The sequence below is a fragment of the Tauraco erythrolophus genome, chromosome 17, assembly GCF_009769465.1.
Source record: "Tauraco erythrolophus isolate bTauEry1 chromosome 17, bTauEry1.pri, whole genome shotgun sequence".
Taxonomy (NCBI): domain Eukaryota; kingdom Metazoa; phylum Chordata; class Aves; order Musophagiformes; family Musophagidae; genus Tauraco; species Tauraco erythrolophus.
In genome coordinates this window covers 5,696,570-5,716,529 of record NC_141481.1, presented here as the reverse complement: position 1 = coordinate 5,716,529, position 19,960 = coordinate 5,696,570, and the positions used below count along the sequence as shown (strand labels likewise).

The window sequence follows — 19,960 nt, the reverse complement described above, 5'->3', positions numbered from 1 at the left end:
CACAAAGCTGATCCTGTTTGCATGTTTGGCAAATTATGCCTACAAATGGCCACAAATGATTGAGAGAAAGGAAAACGTGATCTTGTATGTTAACTGGAACCTTTTCACTGTAAACAATGGAGCTGAATCTAATGGGATTTCTCACTAAGAAGATCCAGAAGTGGACTATTTTGAATGTATTTCCTTTTCACTGACTAGATGAAGAATGCCAGAGATGTCCAAGGCCTTCTCACAGTATTCCTCAGGAGCCGGACAAAAGTAATTTTCCCATTTGCTTTTCAGAGATCTGCTGGTAGAACATTTTCAAAATCAGAACTGCCATAAAACGTTCTTGTTCCCAAAATACTGGATGGATATGCTTTGCTTTGGAGCACAGACTTCCATTGACTGGTAAGACAAGAATCCCCAGCCCTTTTCTCTTCTTGATCTTCTTTGCTCCTGTAGGAACAAAACTGTCTTATTTTTCCTCAGTGATCTTAAAATCATGGAGATAGAAGTGCATAGAGACATTTTAAGGTGCACTGATACAGGATACTAAATAAAGTTACTGAAATAAGACATCATTTAAGTGAGGTCATCGAAGCTAGTGCAATATATATCAGTTAAACCTCTAGCCCACTTTACTTTTAATATTTCGTGAGAAGCTTGAGTTTGTCTTCAAACTGGCAGAAAATGGTAGAATTATTTACAAAAACACACCAGCTCCATGCAGCCTCACTCTGCTGTGGCTTGGCAAAGCCAGTGCACGTTACGTAGAAGTCTTATTCACAATTAATCTCTGCAGCTCTATTACAATTAATCTCAGCCACACCTCTTATTAGCCATTTGTCTCCTCTGGCAAGGTGGGCAATGGAGCCAGGGTAGGTTCTCCTGTCCAGCTTTCCCCTTCTGTAAGGGAGTATATTCCTTACAATGCGTTTAAAAAAGCAACCAAAGAACACGACTCTTTCTCAGACAGAGCGAATGACTTTGGGATAGATCCTCCAACCTGTTCACAGACTTACGGATATATTAGTGAAGTTGTTCTAGAGCACCTACACCTAGGTCCCATGCAAAAGAGAAAGTACAAATGGGTAAAACATATATTGCAGTAAATTCCTCTTAAAATCCCCTTTTCCTCCCTACTCTTCAGTAAATTGCTCAGAATGAATCACAACCCACAAATAGATGGAGAAGATGAAAATGTACGGTTCTGTTTAGTCATGCTACTGTCGAGCTCAACGACATTATGCAGCGCAGTAACACACCGCACACACAGAAGGTTTCAGTCTAAAAGAAGCGTGGTTTAAAATACTCCACTGCATGGTAATATCCATTGGCTGGATGGAAACACCATTCCCAACTAAAACCACAGGTGAGTAAGCAGCAAGACTGCTTAAGCTGCTATTTACAGCCGGTCACAAACAAAGGTGCGTTCTCACTGGCGACGTGTTTTTCCTACAACTTTTAATGAGTTATACAAATGAATCAAGGCTTCAACAAAACACTTCACTGTTAGTTTGGGCAAGATGGTCCCCGTAAAAGAAGCAATCACCCTGCCACAAAGAGAATAACACAAGCAATTATAATCTAGTTACATGGAGGGCTGCCTTGAACTTCAGCTGAGTAGTGAGATAACTGTTGCGAACTATCATGCCTCAAGAACAGCTGGTCATTAAAGCAAGCAAATACAAGCTGGAGGAATCAGCAAGAAAGTGGGAGATGAGCACTGTACATCAGCTTCTTTGAGCTAATCCACACAAAGATGATGCGACACCTTTACGGTATCATAAAGATTTCATGTTCAAACTCACAAGGCTGGCCCCCAAATCATCAGCACGACAGGGTCAGAAGAGTGTCCTTCTACAAGAATCTTCATTTGCCATGGCAGCGATTCCTCAGAGAATAATGCAAGGTAAGGAAGGCAGTGTCTAAATAAAAGCTTTTGATTCGTGAGGACACAGACTTTCTTTTTTTTTCATAAACTCCTGGCATAACTCAAAGGCAGCATCCATACTGCTGTTAATAAAAACGTGTGAAGTTGAAGTTTTCAGTGAATTTCACTGCCTGTGGGGAACAGCATAGCCCCTCCAAAACACAGCCCACGTGTATATGCAGTAAAGATGAACAGGAAACTTGAACCCAAGTCTGAACCGAGCCTTTATACGCTTACCAACAAGCTTAATATGTACCACTCACTGACAACCTAAATGCACCCACTCTCCTCAGTCTAGACAAAGCACATTTTTAGGAGGCAGAAGGGCCTTTCTTGAAAACTTTTAATGTCCAGAAAAGTTATAGCAGCATAACAGAAGGTGGTGCGGCAGCGGAATGCAGCCACTGGAGTATGGCCAATACTCTCCTGGCAGCACTGCCCATAGAAGACAGGAGAACAGCATTATGGAGAAATTGTGCTTTAAAAGAAAACAAGTGATTCAGTCCTGCATAACAAATCCTACGAATTTCACAATTTGAAAGCACATACAATCACTATTCAAATTATTTTCAATAAACTGCAGAGTTTGAGTTAATAAATAATGATTTTCCTGCAGTATAATTCTGTTTTTTGGCTTAAATCTCCCACCATTCTTACAGTGACATCCACTGGAAGAAGACTGACAGGTAAGCACCAAACACAAGAGATGGTAGTGATGATCCAGCTTCAGCAAACTCTAGAAGAAAGGACTGAAAAATTCTTTGGTGTCCCTGGCGGCTGATGAGAAAACTGGAGAAGGAAAATGACAGACTTTTGCCATGGACCTTTCAGTAGGCTCAGGACTTTAAAATCAATCTTATCTTACAGTAGAACTGTAAATAGAATACGTCAGAGTTCAATGTGCATTAAACTAAGCCCAATGGTGACAGCAGTAGATACTGGGAGTCGGGAGTACTCTGTTCTTCCTTACAAAGGTGCCAATCAGGAATAACTCCTTTAACACAACTAGATGATAAATCAGTGACGCATCGTGGATATAAAAATAGTGAGAGCAGGGAATCAGGGCTATTCACTTCTAACACACTCTCAAACTATCAAAGATGAGCATTTATTTGAAGACTAAATATACATTGAGCAATTTCAAAATCTTTTCCAAGGTTGCCCAGCTACAGTCTTGTCATTCACTTTTTCTATAGAAGTCATGATTACCCAGGGAGAAAAGACGACTGATGTTTTAAAACTACCTTCTGCATAAGAAACACTTGCAACAGAAACAACTAAATTACAGTCTGGAGTCTTAAAATGGCATTAATGTCCTGTAAGATTGGCTCCATGCCTACATTGTTGGCATTTTAATTCAGAGTAGATCCCTTAAACAACTCTTCCTCATTTTCAAGGAAAGACATTACAAAACAGACACTGGTCGCAAAGCCCAGCGACTCCTGAAATACATCATATAAATATACCCTTTCAAAAACGCACCTGAAAAGGGGTGCATTCCCTTTAACTGTATACTTAAACTATTTACAGTGTGTTACAGGATAAGGCATCTGTTTCAAGAAGTCACAAAAGAGTAAAATTCTTTGCCCAAGCTCAGAAGGAGGAAATTGCCAAGACTTTTCCCCCCAATTATTTTAAAAGTGACTTCAAATCAAACTACGGCAGCCTCAAGCTGCCGCTTGTGTGCGATTTCTGGGACAAGACACTTACTCATTCTCAAAATAATAGTTCATCAGCTATGGATTCCTGTGAAAACACAGTATTACTTTGCTAAGTAATGGTACTTAGAGAAGTGCAATGGTTAGAAAGGCAGAGTTGATTTTCTGGTGAGTTAGCCCCAGTAATCTCCTTTTGTCCTTGGTGACATTTCAGGCCTAAAAATTACTTTTACCAAAAAGTAAATCTGAAAGTCCCTATTGGCTGCTTACAATTAGTACATAACAACGACACTCTAAAACAGTTTTGTTATGGCTGCGAAGTCAAATTAGGAAAGTCAAATTAGGAAAGACTACAACATTGAAGCTGCTTGTGCAACCTTAACTCAAGCTCAGTTCAGTACTACTGTGCATTTACATGGCACAGCTGCTTGCTTAACATTGAATAAAAATAAGAGAATTAGATGCCATGTTTCCTTTTAAAGGTCTGTCCACTAAAATCACTGTAATGAGTCCACTCCAGAGGTCCAACACCTGCCTTACATGAAAAAAAAACATGACTGCCAGTATGGCTCAAGTTTTCCTACCACAGGAGGAGGTTGGGTTTGGTGGTTTTGTTTTGGGTTTGGATTTTTCCCCCCCCTCGTTTCCCCCAACCTTACCAGCTCATACCATTGCACCAACAATTTTCTCTAGCCAGAGTTGTATTTGACTCTCCCCAACAACACTCTGGCCACACATTTCAGGATCACAGGAAGCATTAGCGACCACTTAAGTACTTTTCTTTCATCTCTGTACACACAGAGTAATCTTTATCAAAATGTTCACTGAGCTTCTGCTACCCTCATGCTCCTTTCCCAGGAGGTCTGCAGCAAGGACATACTTATCCATTACCCTCTCCCACGCTTGTCCACAGTCCCCCTTTAATGCTCCATTAAACGGTATCATTTCCCAAAACAGAGGCTTGGTGAAAACTAGGGCTTCTGACCATAAATTTTCCAGCTCTTCTGCCTTCCATTCCTTGTGTCACGTATTGCTCTCAGCATTTCCTTAAGATGCCATTTGTCAAGATGTTTTTCTGCAAGTCTGCTGCCCTGGCCTGTCAGGGACCGACTCTGCAGCCACCAGATGCACAGGTGACCAGACAGCTCTCACATGGAAAAACATGACTACACAACAGCATCACATGGGAAAAACAGACGAACATCGGTCTGATTTCATTCTCCCACTTCTAAACTTGCAGACTATCTAGACAGGAATTGTCTGTATTTAAATGAAAGGATTAATTGGCACAGACGTCCAATACAGTTTTCCCCTCACTGAATTTCTTCTAAAACCAAAGCTGGAACTACGCAAGACAGTGCTGACAGACAGCCTGTGCTCTTAACGGCCTTATTTTTGGAAGAAGAACCGCTAAGCTCTGCAATGCCACAAGTTCGCTCATCCCTGAGAAACATCAGTCTCCCACACTCTACACTGCAGCTGTCCCCAGATACGCAGGGAGGTGGCAAAACAACATCACCCTGTTTTGAGATGCCACAAAGACATCTCTAGCAATTCCAGCTCCCTTACCAGACGCACGTAGATCTTCCTTCTGCAAAGAAACTTGTCCAGTTTCTGACCCGCTGGCCAGATCCAGTTTCAGAGGATAATTCATCCATTTGGCCCTCTGCCCAGGGAACAACTCAGCTGTAAGCAAGGGGAAGTGTTTTGGCAGCTCTTACATCAAGGCTGCCTCATCACTCCCTCCAAATGACCGGAGTGCACGGGTGACCCAACAGCAACACAGGAAGCCCTATGGTAGGATGTCTGCCTGCACATCCAGTCTGGTGACAGGGGCTGATGTGCACTTTGGGTCCTAGCATTTACGTGCATTTTCATCACATAAGTAATATGCTCCAGTGCCCATCCACACAATGAGGTAGGGCCCATCTTCAGACAAAACAATGAAGTATCTTTTCCTTACTTACATCCTAATTTTAACTATCCAAACTTGCACATGAGGCCATAATAAAAGCTAGTCTGAGAACCACTGCCAAAATATATTCTTTCTGAGATCTCATTTTCCTCCTTACAGCAGCACAGCTTCCCTGATTTTATTAGAGTTGATTCTGCTTTAGACATGTAAAGGGAGAGGAGAGACACATCACTTATTTCATAAACTCATTTCGTCTAAAATGCAAGTACTGAATCTTGAAATGGCCCTTTATAATGAAAGAAGTGCTGGAAACATGGTTTCCAGAACAGAACACAATCTCAGTACACAGTGTAATTACATCTTAGTGTTCTGCAGAATACCAGTGTATGGCTTAAATGCTATTAATTGTAAGCAGTTTTGTTCCACAGGATGTTGTTCACTGATAACTACTCAATTAGGGTTATTTTGCAATTAGTCTACTCACAGTAAATTTATTGCAACCGGAGTCATCTGTGGTGCAGCAAATTAAAATGCTGTCTAGGCTGCATGTGCAGTGGCTCTTACATGCTCCTTAAATTGTGTACAGCTCACCTCAGTAATTTTGTCACACTAACAGATTAAACACACAGAAAAGCAGCAGCAGCCAACATCACTGGGAATTCTGAAACCAGGAAGAAAAGACAAATTTGGGGTTCAATAATCTTTAGATCAAACCCAGTGAGCCCAAAAACTCATTGCCAAAAATGTGAAAGCTAAACGAAGCCATACGTTTATATGCCACCATGAGCACACCAAGTGGACAAAATTCTTTGTTTGCTTAGTTACAGCTCCCATTCTTTCAAACTTATAGAGGATGCTCTCATTTCCGTGCCTTGAAGAACTGCTCTGCTCCACCCCATAAGTATTTGGCATCTTAGTGGCTTATCCTCTCCCTTCCTGAAAATCATACCTTTCTGTTGAGTGCTTTGAAGTAGTCGGATAAAAACATTATAGACATGCAGACTGCTATTACCTGTGTGCATTATTCAGCAAACAGAGCTCCAGAGCCCTTTTCTCTCAGTTTGAAAGCCAAAAGAAGGCTGTTTTTTCTAAAATAAAATGGAAAATTTTATTTTCAGCAGCCTGTAAGAAACTGAAATCTCTTGCTTCAGTGTGCCAAAGCAGCATTATCAATAAGCAACCAGGGAGCAAGCAGTCTGATCTGCAAAGAACTCTTTCAGTGCTGATGAATGATGTGGAATGAGGGTAGCTTGATTATTTTTCTACTTTATTTATGAGTTGGGTTTACCCCACAGGGATGAAGGTAGCAGAAAACCTGTTTGATTTATACACTAAGAAAAGACAACGGAAGAGTCAAGGGGAAATAAATCAGGCTCACTTGAGCACTCTGCTTTTGTAGGGTTTTTTCTTTTGCCAGAACTACATCTTAGAAAACACCCCTCAAAAAACCTGTTACGTACTTTTGGTCTATCTAGGGCCACAGCTCCGGGTCAAGCACAAAGCCAGTTGGGTAATTAATGATAAGGATTAGGCCAAAGTCTCCCCTGGGGATACAGCAGCCTGGAGAAGCTGGCCCAGAGGAGAACTGATGCAGATACAACCTGGCACCGTGTCTGCAATTACTCATGGACCTGGTGCCAACAACTAAGGAGCAACGGTGCTGCATACCCAGTGAACTTGCAGGGCAAGGGATTCAGAGCTACAAACTACCACGATTCATGTGGGAGTGAAAAACAGAATTCCGGGACTGAATCCAGCCAGTGGGTCAGAAGCTAGGCTTTCTTCATCACAGAAGGAAGACTGCAAGTAGAAGACACAACTTTAATATGCATGTTGAAATGTGGAGTTGTGTAATTGCACTGCTGCCCAACAACCTAGGCAGCAATCTCAGCAGTCAGAGTCCCAGTAGCCATTCTAAACTGTACTCCTGCCCACGGCAACACGGGATTCTGCTGGGGAAAGCATGGCACAGATCAGGTCACTCGTGCTTTGTCAAAGAGGAGTTTATCTAGGTACAGAGCGAAGCTTACTTTAAAGCCAAGGATTGCACTGAAACTTCTGCTTCTTCCCAATACATCTGCCCAAGAGGAGGGTCACGTGCAATGATGGACAAGGAAGGCAGGCAGCTGGTCCAGGTCTACCAACAGCTTTGGTGAGCAGAAGCAAGTTTGGCACTCCGGCGGAATCAGTGTCTCTAGTCTGGCCTGTATAGGACCAGGCTGGAGATGGTCCCAGCACGGAAGCAATCTGCCACACTGCCCACAGGTTGCTGATCTCTGCATGACGTTTCCTGAGAGCAAATGAACTCCCCAAAAGGATGTCTCCCTGTATCCTCTCCCCAACTTGCAAAGGACTGCATTTGCCCTTTCCTCATCCAACTAACCTCGTGCTGAACCTGCTTTTCCCCTCTTACCTTCACTGACTGCATTTCCCCTCAAAACACACTTCTACAAGCTCCAAACATTCCCTTCTGAGCAAAGGGTGACTTGCAAGCTGCCTGTTGCCCTGATCTCAGCCATGACTTTGGATAAGGCTGCACCTAAAGCCTTTGACACCAATCCCCTGTTCCGTAGCATTTGTGCCTTGTTTTCAGGATCAGCTCGTTGAGAAATGCCAGCTCACGTACTCTGCAAGTCAGTTAACTGGTAAAGTTGCCATGTTTTGCTGCTTCAGCAGTGATGTCTCTCTGCAGTGCCCTTAGAGAGACTGCAGCCTGTGTCCTACGGTTCTTATGGAAATAACACCTGCATGTCAAACAGGTAGTAAACATGATGCTCTTGGTTTTAACAATTCTTTCTTTTATACACTGAAGATAGTTATATTCAACTTCTTTTGCCTGCTGCCTTTGGAAACAATAAAATACTTAAAAGAAAAAAAGAAACAGCTTGTAAGATCCTGTCCCTGTTAATAACCACTCAAGTGAACATATCACTTAACATTTATGACAATCCAGATGGATGGAGTCATGTCCATGATTGATAGCTACACTTAGCAACTTCGTGGTTTTGATCAGCTGAGACAGGATCCAAGGGGATTAAATGCTGGATGACATCTCAATGGAAACCACAGTACTGGGAACACGTTTATATGTTGGGATAATAGATGAATGTGCTGCTCCAATGCATAAATATTTATACTTCACAGCTCTGCTGAAAACAGACAGGAAATCTTTTTTTCAAACCAAACTAAAGGGAATAGCACTCACACGCTGAAAACATAGACTCAGTCTCGGATGTCTGACTTTTGCTGACAAACAGCATATAGCTTTTTTGATTCATAAAGCAGCAAGACCTCTACTCTGATCTCCTCCTACCAGCGACCCTAACAATGAGGTGTCTTATATCCCCAAAGCCTGATGGTCAGTGCTTCACAAACATCTCCTATCCAAGTTCAACTCCTTTAAAGGACCTCTGGAGTTGATGAAGACACCTTTGATGACGGATGGAGCCAGTCTGCAAGTGAACAACAGCAGTGTTTATGTTCTGCAGTGGGGATGAGAGATCTGAGACCATAAGACATGGGTCGGGGCAAACTCAAACACAAATACAGGCTGGGTGGAGAATGTATTGAGAGCAGCCCTGAGGAGAAGGACTTGGAGGTGTTGGTCGATGAGAAGCTCAACATGAGCCGTCAATGTGCGCTTGCAGCCCAGAAAGCCAACCGTATCCTGGGCTGCATCAAAAGAAGTGTGGTCAGCAGGTCGAGGGAGGTGATTCTGCCCCTCTACTTTGCTCTCATGAAACCCCACCAGGAATGCTGCATTCAGCACCAGAGTCCCCAACATAAGAAGGACATGGAGCTGTTGGAGTGGGTCCAGAGGAGGGCTACAAAGATGATATGAGGGCTGGAGCACCTCTCCTATGAAGACAGGCTGAGAGAGTTGGAGTTGTTCAGCCTGGAGAAGAGAAGGCTCCGGGGTGATCTTATAGCAGCCTTCCAGTACCTAAAGGGGCTACAAGAAAGCTGGAGAGGGGCTTTTGACAAGAGCGTGTAGGAGTAGGACAAGGGGCAATGGCTTTAAACTGAAAGAGAGGAGATTTAGATTAGATATAAGGAAGAAATTTTTCACAATGAGGGTGGTGAAGCACTGGAACAGGTTGCCCAGAGAAGCTGTAGATGCCCCATCCCTGGAAGTGTTCAAGGTCAGGTTGGATGAGGCTTTGGGCAACCTGATGTAGTGGAAGGTGTCCTTGCCCATGGCAGGGGGGTTGGAACCAGCTGATCTTTAAGACCCTTTCCAATCCTAACCATTCTATGATTCTAAGATACTTAGGCAATATATCTTTACCAGGGCTGTAAAATTTAAGGGACCTATCAAGTCATATATATATAGGCACTGGGCACTTCCAGTTTTGAAGTTCCTACATGTCTGTCTTGATAGCCCTTTATTCAGACATTTGAGAAGTGACCTCAAAGTCTGGAACTCCTCCATAGGCCTGATGTCCCAATCTGCCTGTGCATTGGCACCTCCAGTATAAGCAACTCATGTCTCATTCAACATGCTGCTGCTTTATCACTTCCCCGCAGCAAAGCTCCCAGATCTGCTCTAGAGCAACCCTGTATGTAATACAGGATGTCCAGACTTTCTGCCAAGGAAATCTGGCTGTTGAAGTGGTTAACTTCAGCTGTCAGCACGGGCAGGAGGAAATAACCTTGAGGCAAAGAAAAGTCAACATTTTCCGCAAGGATCCATCTGGCTAAGTTAAGACATCCCCCAATTATTCTTTTTAAACAAGCATCACTGCTTAAAATAAAAATCTAAATGAAATTCTAGCACTTCAAACCTAAAAATTGTAGTCACAGTCTTTTTACACTTGTTTTTTTTCACGTGGTATATATCCATACCTCGTAAGCTGCTACTAAATTCACATGTATTTTACACTAAAACTGTATTTGGACAACTTCTCAATTTCTCTAGTTATGTTTGTAGTTCCCAGTTTTCCTGACCCTTTTACCATGTCTATGTCTACTTTACAAAGGAAGTATTTATACCAATGTGCAATGTACAACGCGCTGGAAGGCTTCCAGTCTAAAAGGTGACACTGTTCTTGGTTCTAAGACCATAGGATTATCCTGACTGCAGGACATATGAGATGAATTCCTTATTTAAAAGCAGCAATAAATATTTCTTAAGAAGTCTGTTTTTAAGAATGGTAGTGTTTCAAAACTTCTGGAAAGTCTCCCTGCATCCTTGTGAGACAGATGACCAGGCAGGGGATGGAATCATAGGTGTGTGCAATTTTGCACACAGCTGCAGTGCGTGCCCACACTAATGACAATACATCTTCCAGCACTCTCCAGGATATCTCTTGCATATTTGTATATGTGATGCATTCACCCTACATAAGGTATTGATGACATTACTAAGATATGTCCTTGATCCCAAAAAAGTGTAGGACAAATGTCTGCAAGGTGCTGACCTCCATCAGCTTTCTCACAGATCAGAGATGACCCTCCGTCATTAGAGAAGAAGAGGGAAGGATACCAAAGACATGCTTATCACAGTGGATTCCAGCAGTGGTACCCCAATGGAACCTCGGGGGCATCCGGGCGGTCCTCACTGATGCTCAGTCTGTCACTGACGTCTGTTTTTGCCCAATTCTTACCTCTCTATTGTTCTTTTATCTTCCCTTCAACTTGTGCTGCCTTTGCTGTCCCTCTCTCTGCTTCCCACTGAACACCAAGTCGTCTGCCTGCTCCATTAATCCTTTCTCTCCAATGTTTGCCCACCCAGCTCAATGATTTTGAGTATCACCATGCTAAGAAAGGGAGAAAAAACACCGAAAGAGACATGATAAAAACCAAAACAAAACAGTCACAGATGCACTGGGGTGGGAAATGGGGTGTCCACACTGTTACTCCTGGTAATATGTGTCATCTAAATCAAAACCCCAAGCTTCCTATTACCGAGAGATGCTTTTGTTTGGAAACACCCTCTGGGGCACCTCCTCCTTTTTTCCGCTATCTGAACAGGGAGTTTAGCCTCCTAATTTAGGCATTAACAACACAGATCCTTCTCCCCTCCACACTGAAACCACCCAATAGTAACCACTGCTTTGTGAAGACGCAACAAACAGGTGAGCCGGGGGGTTAGAGGATGTAACTAAATATTTCTAAATGAAAGAATTAAACATCTCCTAATTCCCATGGCTTACCATATTTACTCCACCATCTCAAGGCAAGGCCTATTCTCTTGTTTCTGAAAGTCCCTCTGCACTTTCAGCTCGGACGAAGACATCGGCATATCCCTACATGCATAGGCTGAAGTGCCAATTACAGGATGGGTCTCTGGACTGCTGTATAAACAAGTGCTGCTGCAGATAATGCTGTTTGTTGATCAATATCTACTTTGATCAACTGATCAATGCTTTTTTATAAACAAAAGTAAAAATAAAAGCACTTTACTGTATGGGAAGCTCACAGCTAAATGAATGGTGGCACATGAAGCACTCTTCTTGAAAAGTAGGAAAAGGTCAGCTCATACATGCAAACCGACAGCAGGCTGAGAGACACCTCACGCTCCTGACTGCATGGAGAAACCAAAAGCAACAAATCAAAGCTTGGCTTAGGCTAGGAGAGGTAGCTGACTCTCTACAACAGTGATTTCGGAAATTACTTTTGATGATTGAAGAACAGTAAAAATAGAAGTGAGATTTTTTTGGATTGGATTTCTTTTCCCATGGTTTTGGAATATTTTTTAATTATACTTCTGATAATTATCTGAGTTATTAAAATGCTTAGCAGGTCCTGGTTATTAGCTTGGACTCCACTATGCCAGAAAAATGGCCATAAGGCCATAACAGCAATGCCACTGATGCCATAAGGCATCAAAATTCGCCATGGCTGTTCCCTGATCCCCAAAAAGCATGCAACTCCTGCACAGAATAACAAGACTTTGACTACGTTTCTCTATGTCTGTAGATTAGGAACTAAAAGAAACAGGAGTAGCAGCAAAACACTTAGATCACATACTGTAATAAAAATCTGGTGGAAGTGAAAAGAAATTCTATAGGAATCTACCAAGGATCTTGTGACATCCATGTAACTCCCTGCTTAAAACATCCTCGAAACCTCCCTCGTTTTCACAGACTAAGTACATTATACATCCCTGCAATAAAGCCATTTTTTGTCATCAGAAGGCCATTTCAATTACATAGAAACCTTCCCCCAAGATACCGTGTTATTTTTCCTTCACCATCTACCAACTTACCCTCCAGCGTACAGAAACGCGTCACCTTCTCCGGCATCAGCTTCCCGTGCTTGTGCTGACAATACACCTCTGCGATCTCCTGCCGACACTGCTTAGATTTAGACCGGGACATGGCTGAGATTGCCTCTTTGCCCGTTACCTCACACTTTGGTGGTTGGTCGTATCTCAGTTCAGGGGAGCTGTTTCCACTTTTTTTAAAATGATGCTGTCTGGGAGACCTGTGAATCTCCTTCAAATTGTTGTTGTTGATGCTGCTGCTGTTTTTTCCGGGGTGATCACTGAATTGCACCACCTCATTGGAGTTCTTTCCCAGCAGCAAGTTCTCCTTCATCTTCTCCTCTTCCAGTTTCTTTCTCAAGTGCTCCTTTTGCTTGCTAAGGGGTTTTTTCACCAGCTCAGACTGGTGTTTTTGCCTCTGAGTCCTGGGAGCAAAGTTACTGTTATCAATATTTTCAAAGTCCTTGGGGACTGAATTTTCATTATTGCTGTCTGTTCGCATTTTCTCTTTCGGTCGGTGGGAAAAATAGCCATCCTATAAATGGGGAGAAAAATTACACTCATCTTACTGCAAATACTCACATCCCATGCATTACAAGCATTTCTTACATGAAAACATAAATCAATTACAATCCAACATACTGCAGAAAATCTCCATGTTTGGGTTCATAACAGAAAGACGGAGCTCAGAGGTGCCTCCGAGCTGCTCAAGTCAGAGCAGACAAGCACCCTCTGCACCCTCTTCATCACCGAACCTGTCCAACCTCCATCTCAGACGGGCACGGAGGTTTTACGTAGGTTTGTGAACAATTATCAACCAGAGACTCCACCCTCACACCGTTAAAAAACAATGGCAAAACTGACACAGGTTTCAGTGGAGTGAGAGCGGGTCGTTCGATGCTATCCTTCATCACTCCTTGTGTTGATGACCACAGTTTGGTATCCCAGGAACTGCCCCATTCCTCTGCAGAAAACACTACGCAATTTTATAGCCTGAGCTTTCTTTCAGCAAAGTAACTTTGCTACAAAGAAAATCCTTACTAATTTTGTTTGGTTGTGGGGGTTTTTTTGGTGTGGTTTCTTGTGTGTGTGCATGTGGTGGTTTTTTTGTTTGTTTTGGTTGGTTGGTTTTTTTAGTTTCTACATAATAAAACTTCAGAGAAGTATTTCCCACAGGGTGCACTGCAGCCTTGCTGCAGGTGGGAAGCTGTGGCAGCAACAAGCCCTGTGTGAGAGGGTGAGCAGCTGCAGATGCTCAGGCTCCCCAGGAGGGTCAGGGCCAGGCTCAGACACCAACTCTTAACCACCATGTTCCTCTTCTCCACACTGTGCGCACTTTGACAAATACACAGACATCGCAACATTTAAAATATATCCTATAAAGGAAAAGGAATAGAACATGTAAAATATTTGCCTGATGCAGAATAATGCTTTCCTTTGTGATTTCACCCCCACCTCCATCTATTACTGTGACGACTCGTCCTAGCCCATCAACAGTAGAGCAAGTTTACACCACCAAAGAAAAAGGACTATGCCAGGGATCCTAGAGACAGCCGAGAACATGGCAATCTGCTCTAGAAAAGACATGACATACTAGAATAAAACCAAGAGGCACTTATGTATGTATATTACTATCAAATGGGAACCTGTCTGATAGCCAGGTGGCTATCAGACCACAGAAACTAGTCCTCAGGCTAGTGGGGGACACAATTTTTAGACCTGTTGAACAGAAAATATCTCCATTTATTACAGTGATCAACAGCAGATTAAATCAATGGGGAACTGTTATTAAAACATCTGAAGACTGGAGTATAAATATTGATAGACTTTTTGAGTCTGTCCTACTTTCTTTCCACTAGTGAAAGACCTAACAACCAAAAATCAGACTGCTAAACGACAGCATCTGCTAACGAGGACTGATGGGAGCCACTCAGCACCTATGAGCCACATTTTGTATTCAAAACATTTTACCAGCATTAGCTAATTGTATCTCACAGGTCTCCTGTGAGGAACTATTTAACAGTCAGGTTTTGTAGAGGAAGGAGAGGGAGATAATGACTTATCCAAGGCCATGCAGGGAGTCAGTATCACTTTGACCTCTGCAGCTCAGCAATGAGAAATGTTTGAATAGTGTACTCATTAGAAGATGTGGTTCTGTCAGTGACTGATGTGATTCTCTCTCCATGAATATCTCCAGTTTCCAAGTAGCTTTAGCTCTCAGACACAGAGGAATGCAGAGATGTTGAAAAAAAAAAACAGCCCACCACAACCAAAATCAAACACACAAACCAAAACTCAAACACTTTTCAAACAAACGTTTTGTCCCCATTATATGAAACTTAAATACAAGAGGCATCCAAGATGCTATTAATTCCGTTAATATACATTTTCTATCCAGAATACAGTCTGAGCTATTCTTTATAAGTAGTCCTTAAACTTCAACAAGTTAAGTAGTGAAATACGAAGTAAACTGTGAAAGAGCAAACACGAACTTTATTTGTCGTGTTTCAACAGCAGCAGTGTGCAGAGAGCCAGAGGGACACCACTCCACAGTAACGCAAAGCATCCCTGTGTTGTCAGTTTTCATTGTTAATACAGCTTAAAGCGCTTTTTATCCGTAACTGCAGCATTTCACCATGCTGCAATTTAGGGCCAAAATACCTAGCTGACACGATGGGGGAAAAAAATAAAAATCTGTCTGCCATTAAACTCTTTCCAGAGTCTCTAAAGGCGATGCCACGATGGGATATTTCTGTGTATCCTGGCAACATTACCTCTCACAGCCTCTTGCTAAACAATTTTTCTCTTTAGCTGAAAAAAAAATAATTAAATCCTAATCTGTATAGCAAATGGCATGTTGATAAAGGGGAAAGGAAGGGAGAGGAGATGTTCACTGCTCTAGGCTTCCCGTGGTAATTCTTACTACCCACAGCCAAGACGCCGTCCCAAATCTGAGCGACCCATGCCCTTGCTCCCGTGTCCCTCTGGACCCATCCAAACCTGCCGGTAGCTTCGAAAAGCCTCAAAGGATGAGGTTTGGGCCCATTCCTGTGTCAAACTTAGCACCTGAAGTGATACTTATGTGATGTTTCAGTCCGGACCTGCGCTCCCAGTACCACCGCCCAGTGCCCAGGAGCGCCCGGCCCAGCAGCGGCCGCAGCTCCGGCACGAATGTTCGCCCCGGACGATGCGCCAGGCTCGCCCAGAGCCCCAGCACACTCTGAGGAAACCTCAGGAGAAAAAAGCAAAGTAAACAGTGGATTTACTGGTGTAAGGTTCACCTCTTAAACTGTTTTCTTCCTTCAAGTGCTTTGCCCCCCTCTGGGAAATGCTTTTCCAAGTCTACAGGCTGGAATTTGAAAAGACAAATGAACTTTAAACGCTTCAAAGGCAGAGGCAAAACTAAGCTGGGCTGTAACTCTTCCCTGCCCAAAAGGACAGGGACAGTGAACACCACAAACGCCCCCTGGCACAGGAGAACACCGTGTCTGCAGAGACGTCTCTTTGGGGGCAACAAGGACTAAAAATAAAGCACAGTCTGTACAACTGTACCAGCCAAGAGCTATAGATATACACTGAGAAATAAGGATGTGTAACAAACACCACAGTTGGACAAGCAAATTCCAGCCTCACGTGATCCCACGCCTGTTGATGCAAACATTAAATGCCACAAAACCAGAAATATCCATCCACCTTCAACCTGGATTTCTCTCTCACAATAACTTTCACCAAAGCTGAGTGGGATTTTTCTGGCATTCTAATTTCAGGACAGGAACGATACGTGACAGCAGAACGTACACATTTGCAGTGCAGGGGAAATGAAGCTCAGCACTCCGAGCTTAAAACAGCAGCAGCTGCTGACAGTAAATTGTGTTCATTTGTGAAGGTCAGGGGTATAAACAAAAGCAGCACATCTGGTTACAGGAGAATGGGTTTTACTTGATCTGCAATATTTAATTTTTACAGTGCTGGATTAATTGCAGATGTTATTTGCCATGGATGTCTAAGACATGCGAGGCAGGACAAAGTCATCCCACAGAAAGAGAACTAGAAACCAGGTGTTCCTGGTTCTGACAGTACCATGTGACGTACATCAGCAGGTTCCCTGCTTCAAACATCACCTTTTCCAACTTTTGGATAGCTATTTCTTAGTAGCACCCTCTTATCTCTCTGTGCTTGCAAATCACATTAAATACACTCAAAAAAATGGAAGGTTATACCAGGACCAAATTAGAAGCAGAGCTATAAATACAGCCTATATGCATCCACAGTCAAAGATGAAAGCAGTATTTTCAAACCAACACCTGACAGCCATTTTTAGTTGTTGTATAGACTTAATCTCATCCACAGAACACACAAAAAAGTTATTACGGAAAGCACCATTTTGGTCTTTGCAATGGAGTAATTCTCTTTAGAACAGACATAGATCAGAAGAGGCTCTATCCAAAGCCAGCTCATTTGGGAGGCTACTCTGTAAAAATTACCCAGCATTACAGGTCTCAAACAACACATGCCACCCAAGAGCGTGTATTTCATCTGTGCTTCCACTACACTCCTGGCAAAATGCTCCCTTTCTGTGTGATCCGACGCATGCTCCTCCGGCAGCCCCGGAGTGACTCGGCCTCCCTTCGGGGACTAACAGCGACAACGGTGCACCCTTCCCGCGGGGCGTCGTGTCTGTAGCTCAGAAATGACCCACTCCTGCTCCCGATGCCAATGAAAGCCATTCCACTCTCACAGAGAACCACAGGATCAGGACAAAGTATTTTTTCCTGTATTTTAAAAGCCAACTCTGTTTACAGCCCTTATAAAGAAACCTTCGGAGGCTTTTCATTGCCTCATCGCGCTGTATTTCAAAGCTCAACTGTGACACTGCAGATATCTATCACAGAACACAAGCCTAAAGGAAGGACTTCCAGAAACAAATTTTCGGTCCTAACTTTATCTGGTTCTCAGAAGATACATGGAGAGGTTAACTGCCGCGTACTCAACGGTAAGAGCCCTGGCAAGGGAGGTTTAATGACTGCGGGGCCTCCTCTGCGTGTGCACATGCTGAAATTCAGCAATAACAAGCAAATACTCCCAAACTGGAAAGAACAGTCTGTACTCAAGAGTGTGCATGAGATCATTGCTAATTACATACTGATTGCCATTGATGCTAAAAATAATAATATAACATTAATGCAAAAATAACATTGCATGTAATGAGAGAGTATGAAGTCTGCTCCAAATTCTGCTCCTTGTTGAACGCATGGGTTTTAATTGTCCAACTCCACCTTTAGTATGTTTTATTAAAATCTGTCACACAAAACGTATGATCTGTGAGCTTCACTCAATTCTAAGTCCCATCTGTCTCAGGAGAGAAATCCCGGGTTCGTGCGGAGATGGAGGCAGGGCCTTTGCGATCTACTGAGAAGACCATGGAACAAATTGATGTCGTCACCTCGTACAGACCCAACAGCAGCTGCCGCTCACTGCACCTAGCACAAATACCGAGAACTTGTAGAACCAAATCAAGAACTTTACAATGTCTGTAATGATGTATGGATTTTAATGACAGCCTGTTAACGCCCTTGAAGTGCTAACGCACACCCGCTCAGCCAGACCCCAGGTAGTTACATACCTGCAGACTGCCTCACTCCACAAATTTTTCACTTGCATCTGTCACGAGTATTTGCCTCTAAGTTAAGTAAGTTCAAGCATAAACGTGCATTTGGGTTTGCTCAGTTTAGAAAATCTAGGTCACAAATTCTCACATAATCTTTCAGGTGTAGTTTTCTATCCCAAGTCCTAAGGGCAGGAGCTGAAAGATTATGGCTGCAATATTGACCAAGGGAAACCTCCAATAAACCAGCAAGTTTTCTGTGGGGTATCCCACTGTAAGATCAGAATATGCTACAAAGCCATTAGGAACTAACTCACATAGTGTCAGCCTGACCCTGGAAGGGATGCCTCCCCCGACAGCCTGGATTAGGCGGTATGACTGTTAATTTTTGCAATATGCAAAAAGCCAACACCAGACAAATTTCAAATTTGCTTTCAGAGAAACAACCTAATGTTATTAGGTATAGATCAACAGAGACACAAACATCAGAGGCCTGATGTGCACCAGCTCTGCAGACAGCATGGGCACACAGACTTTGTGTGGCTGAGGGATTCAACTTGAGACACTAAAGCCAAGGGGAAGAGCACACACCGTGCAGGCAGGCACCGCTCCAGCATCACCTGGCACACACCTGTGGAAATACAGTACTGCTAGATGGCTCCTTTTGTAGATGCCTTGTAAAGAAAGTTAAAGAAACCCCTAATCAGTCCACAAAGGAGCACAAAGAGTTTGCATTTATCTTTGAAAGGTGTTCATTGCATTCTGTAGAGCATTTTCTCCCTACAATAAGAAAATGCTCCTTTCTCAGGAAAAGTTATTCATTGTATGATTTCAGTATCAAGGAAGTCCTATAAATACTACGCAGATGGATGGCCCATGTGCAATCAAGCCCTGAATGGCAAATGTTCAGTTTCAGTTTATCTGACACAACTGATTTTCTCCCCAGCACGGAGGAATTTGCTGTCTTTTTGTACCGAGAACATATTCTCATGTTCTTCCCCTGACAAAGCTTGGTACCTTAGAGACACAGCAAAACAAACCAGCAATACGTACATGCACACACTGAGCAACAACAACACACACAGACCTGCCTCTAAATACAAAGTACTGGACATGCTGGCCTTGAGGGGCAGGGGTAAACCAAACCCCTGTACTATAAAAAATTAGACTTTTTTTCTCTTCCTCCCGTCACATAATAAAATAAATAACAATTATTGATCACACATGAAAACACGCAATCACTGGGCAGTCATGCAGGATCACGCATGTCTGAGACAAAATGAGCACCCAGAGCTGGTGCAGACACTTGCCACTTTGTGGGGGTGAGCTGTGCCACTGCAGCCTCCAAACCAGCTCACAGCTCGAGGTGGTGAACAGCTTCAAAATCTGCACCATATGTCAAAGCCTCAAAGAGACCTGGACAGCTTTTACAGGACCATCTATTTTACCTGTCCTGTGACCAAGAAGAATTTAAACAGCACTATAAGATGATAATTAAAACAAGTTTCTGTTCAATATTAATTACAGCTGTGTGACGTTATTTTGTAATGCTTGTTAATTATTCAATAATGATACCTTCCAATTGCCAGAGGAGTCAGAGGATGGGATCTCTACAAGCAAGGGCTGCTCCTAGATTAAATCATTTTTTTCTCCTCTAACC

General features: G+C 43.0%; 1 protein-coding gene across 3 annotated transcripts in view; it reads right to left on the bottom strand.

Moving 5' to 3' along the window:
- XYLT1 (xylosyltransferase 1) overlaps positions 1-19,960 on the bottom strand; it is a 194,481-nt gene that overhangs the window by 81,542 nt on the left and 92,979 nt on the right. For all 3 annotated transcript variants that reach the window (XM_086622158.1, XM_086622159.1, XM_086622160.1), the window contains one exon: positions 12,699-13,230. In XM_086622158.1, the coding sequence (XP_086478284.1) occupies positions 12,699-13,230 (532 nt within the window). The remainder of the gene's footprint in view (positions 1-12,698; positions 13,231-19,960) is intronic.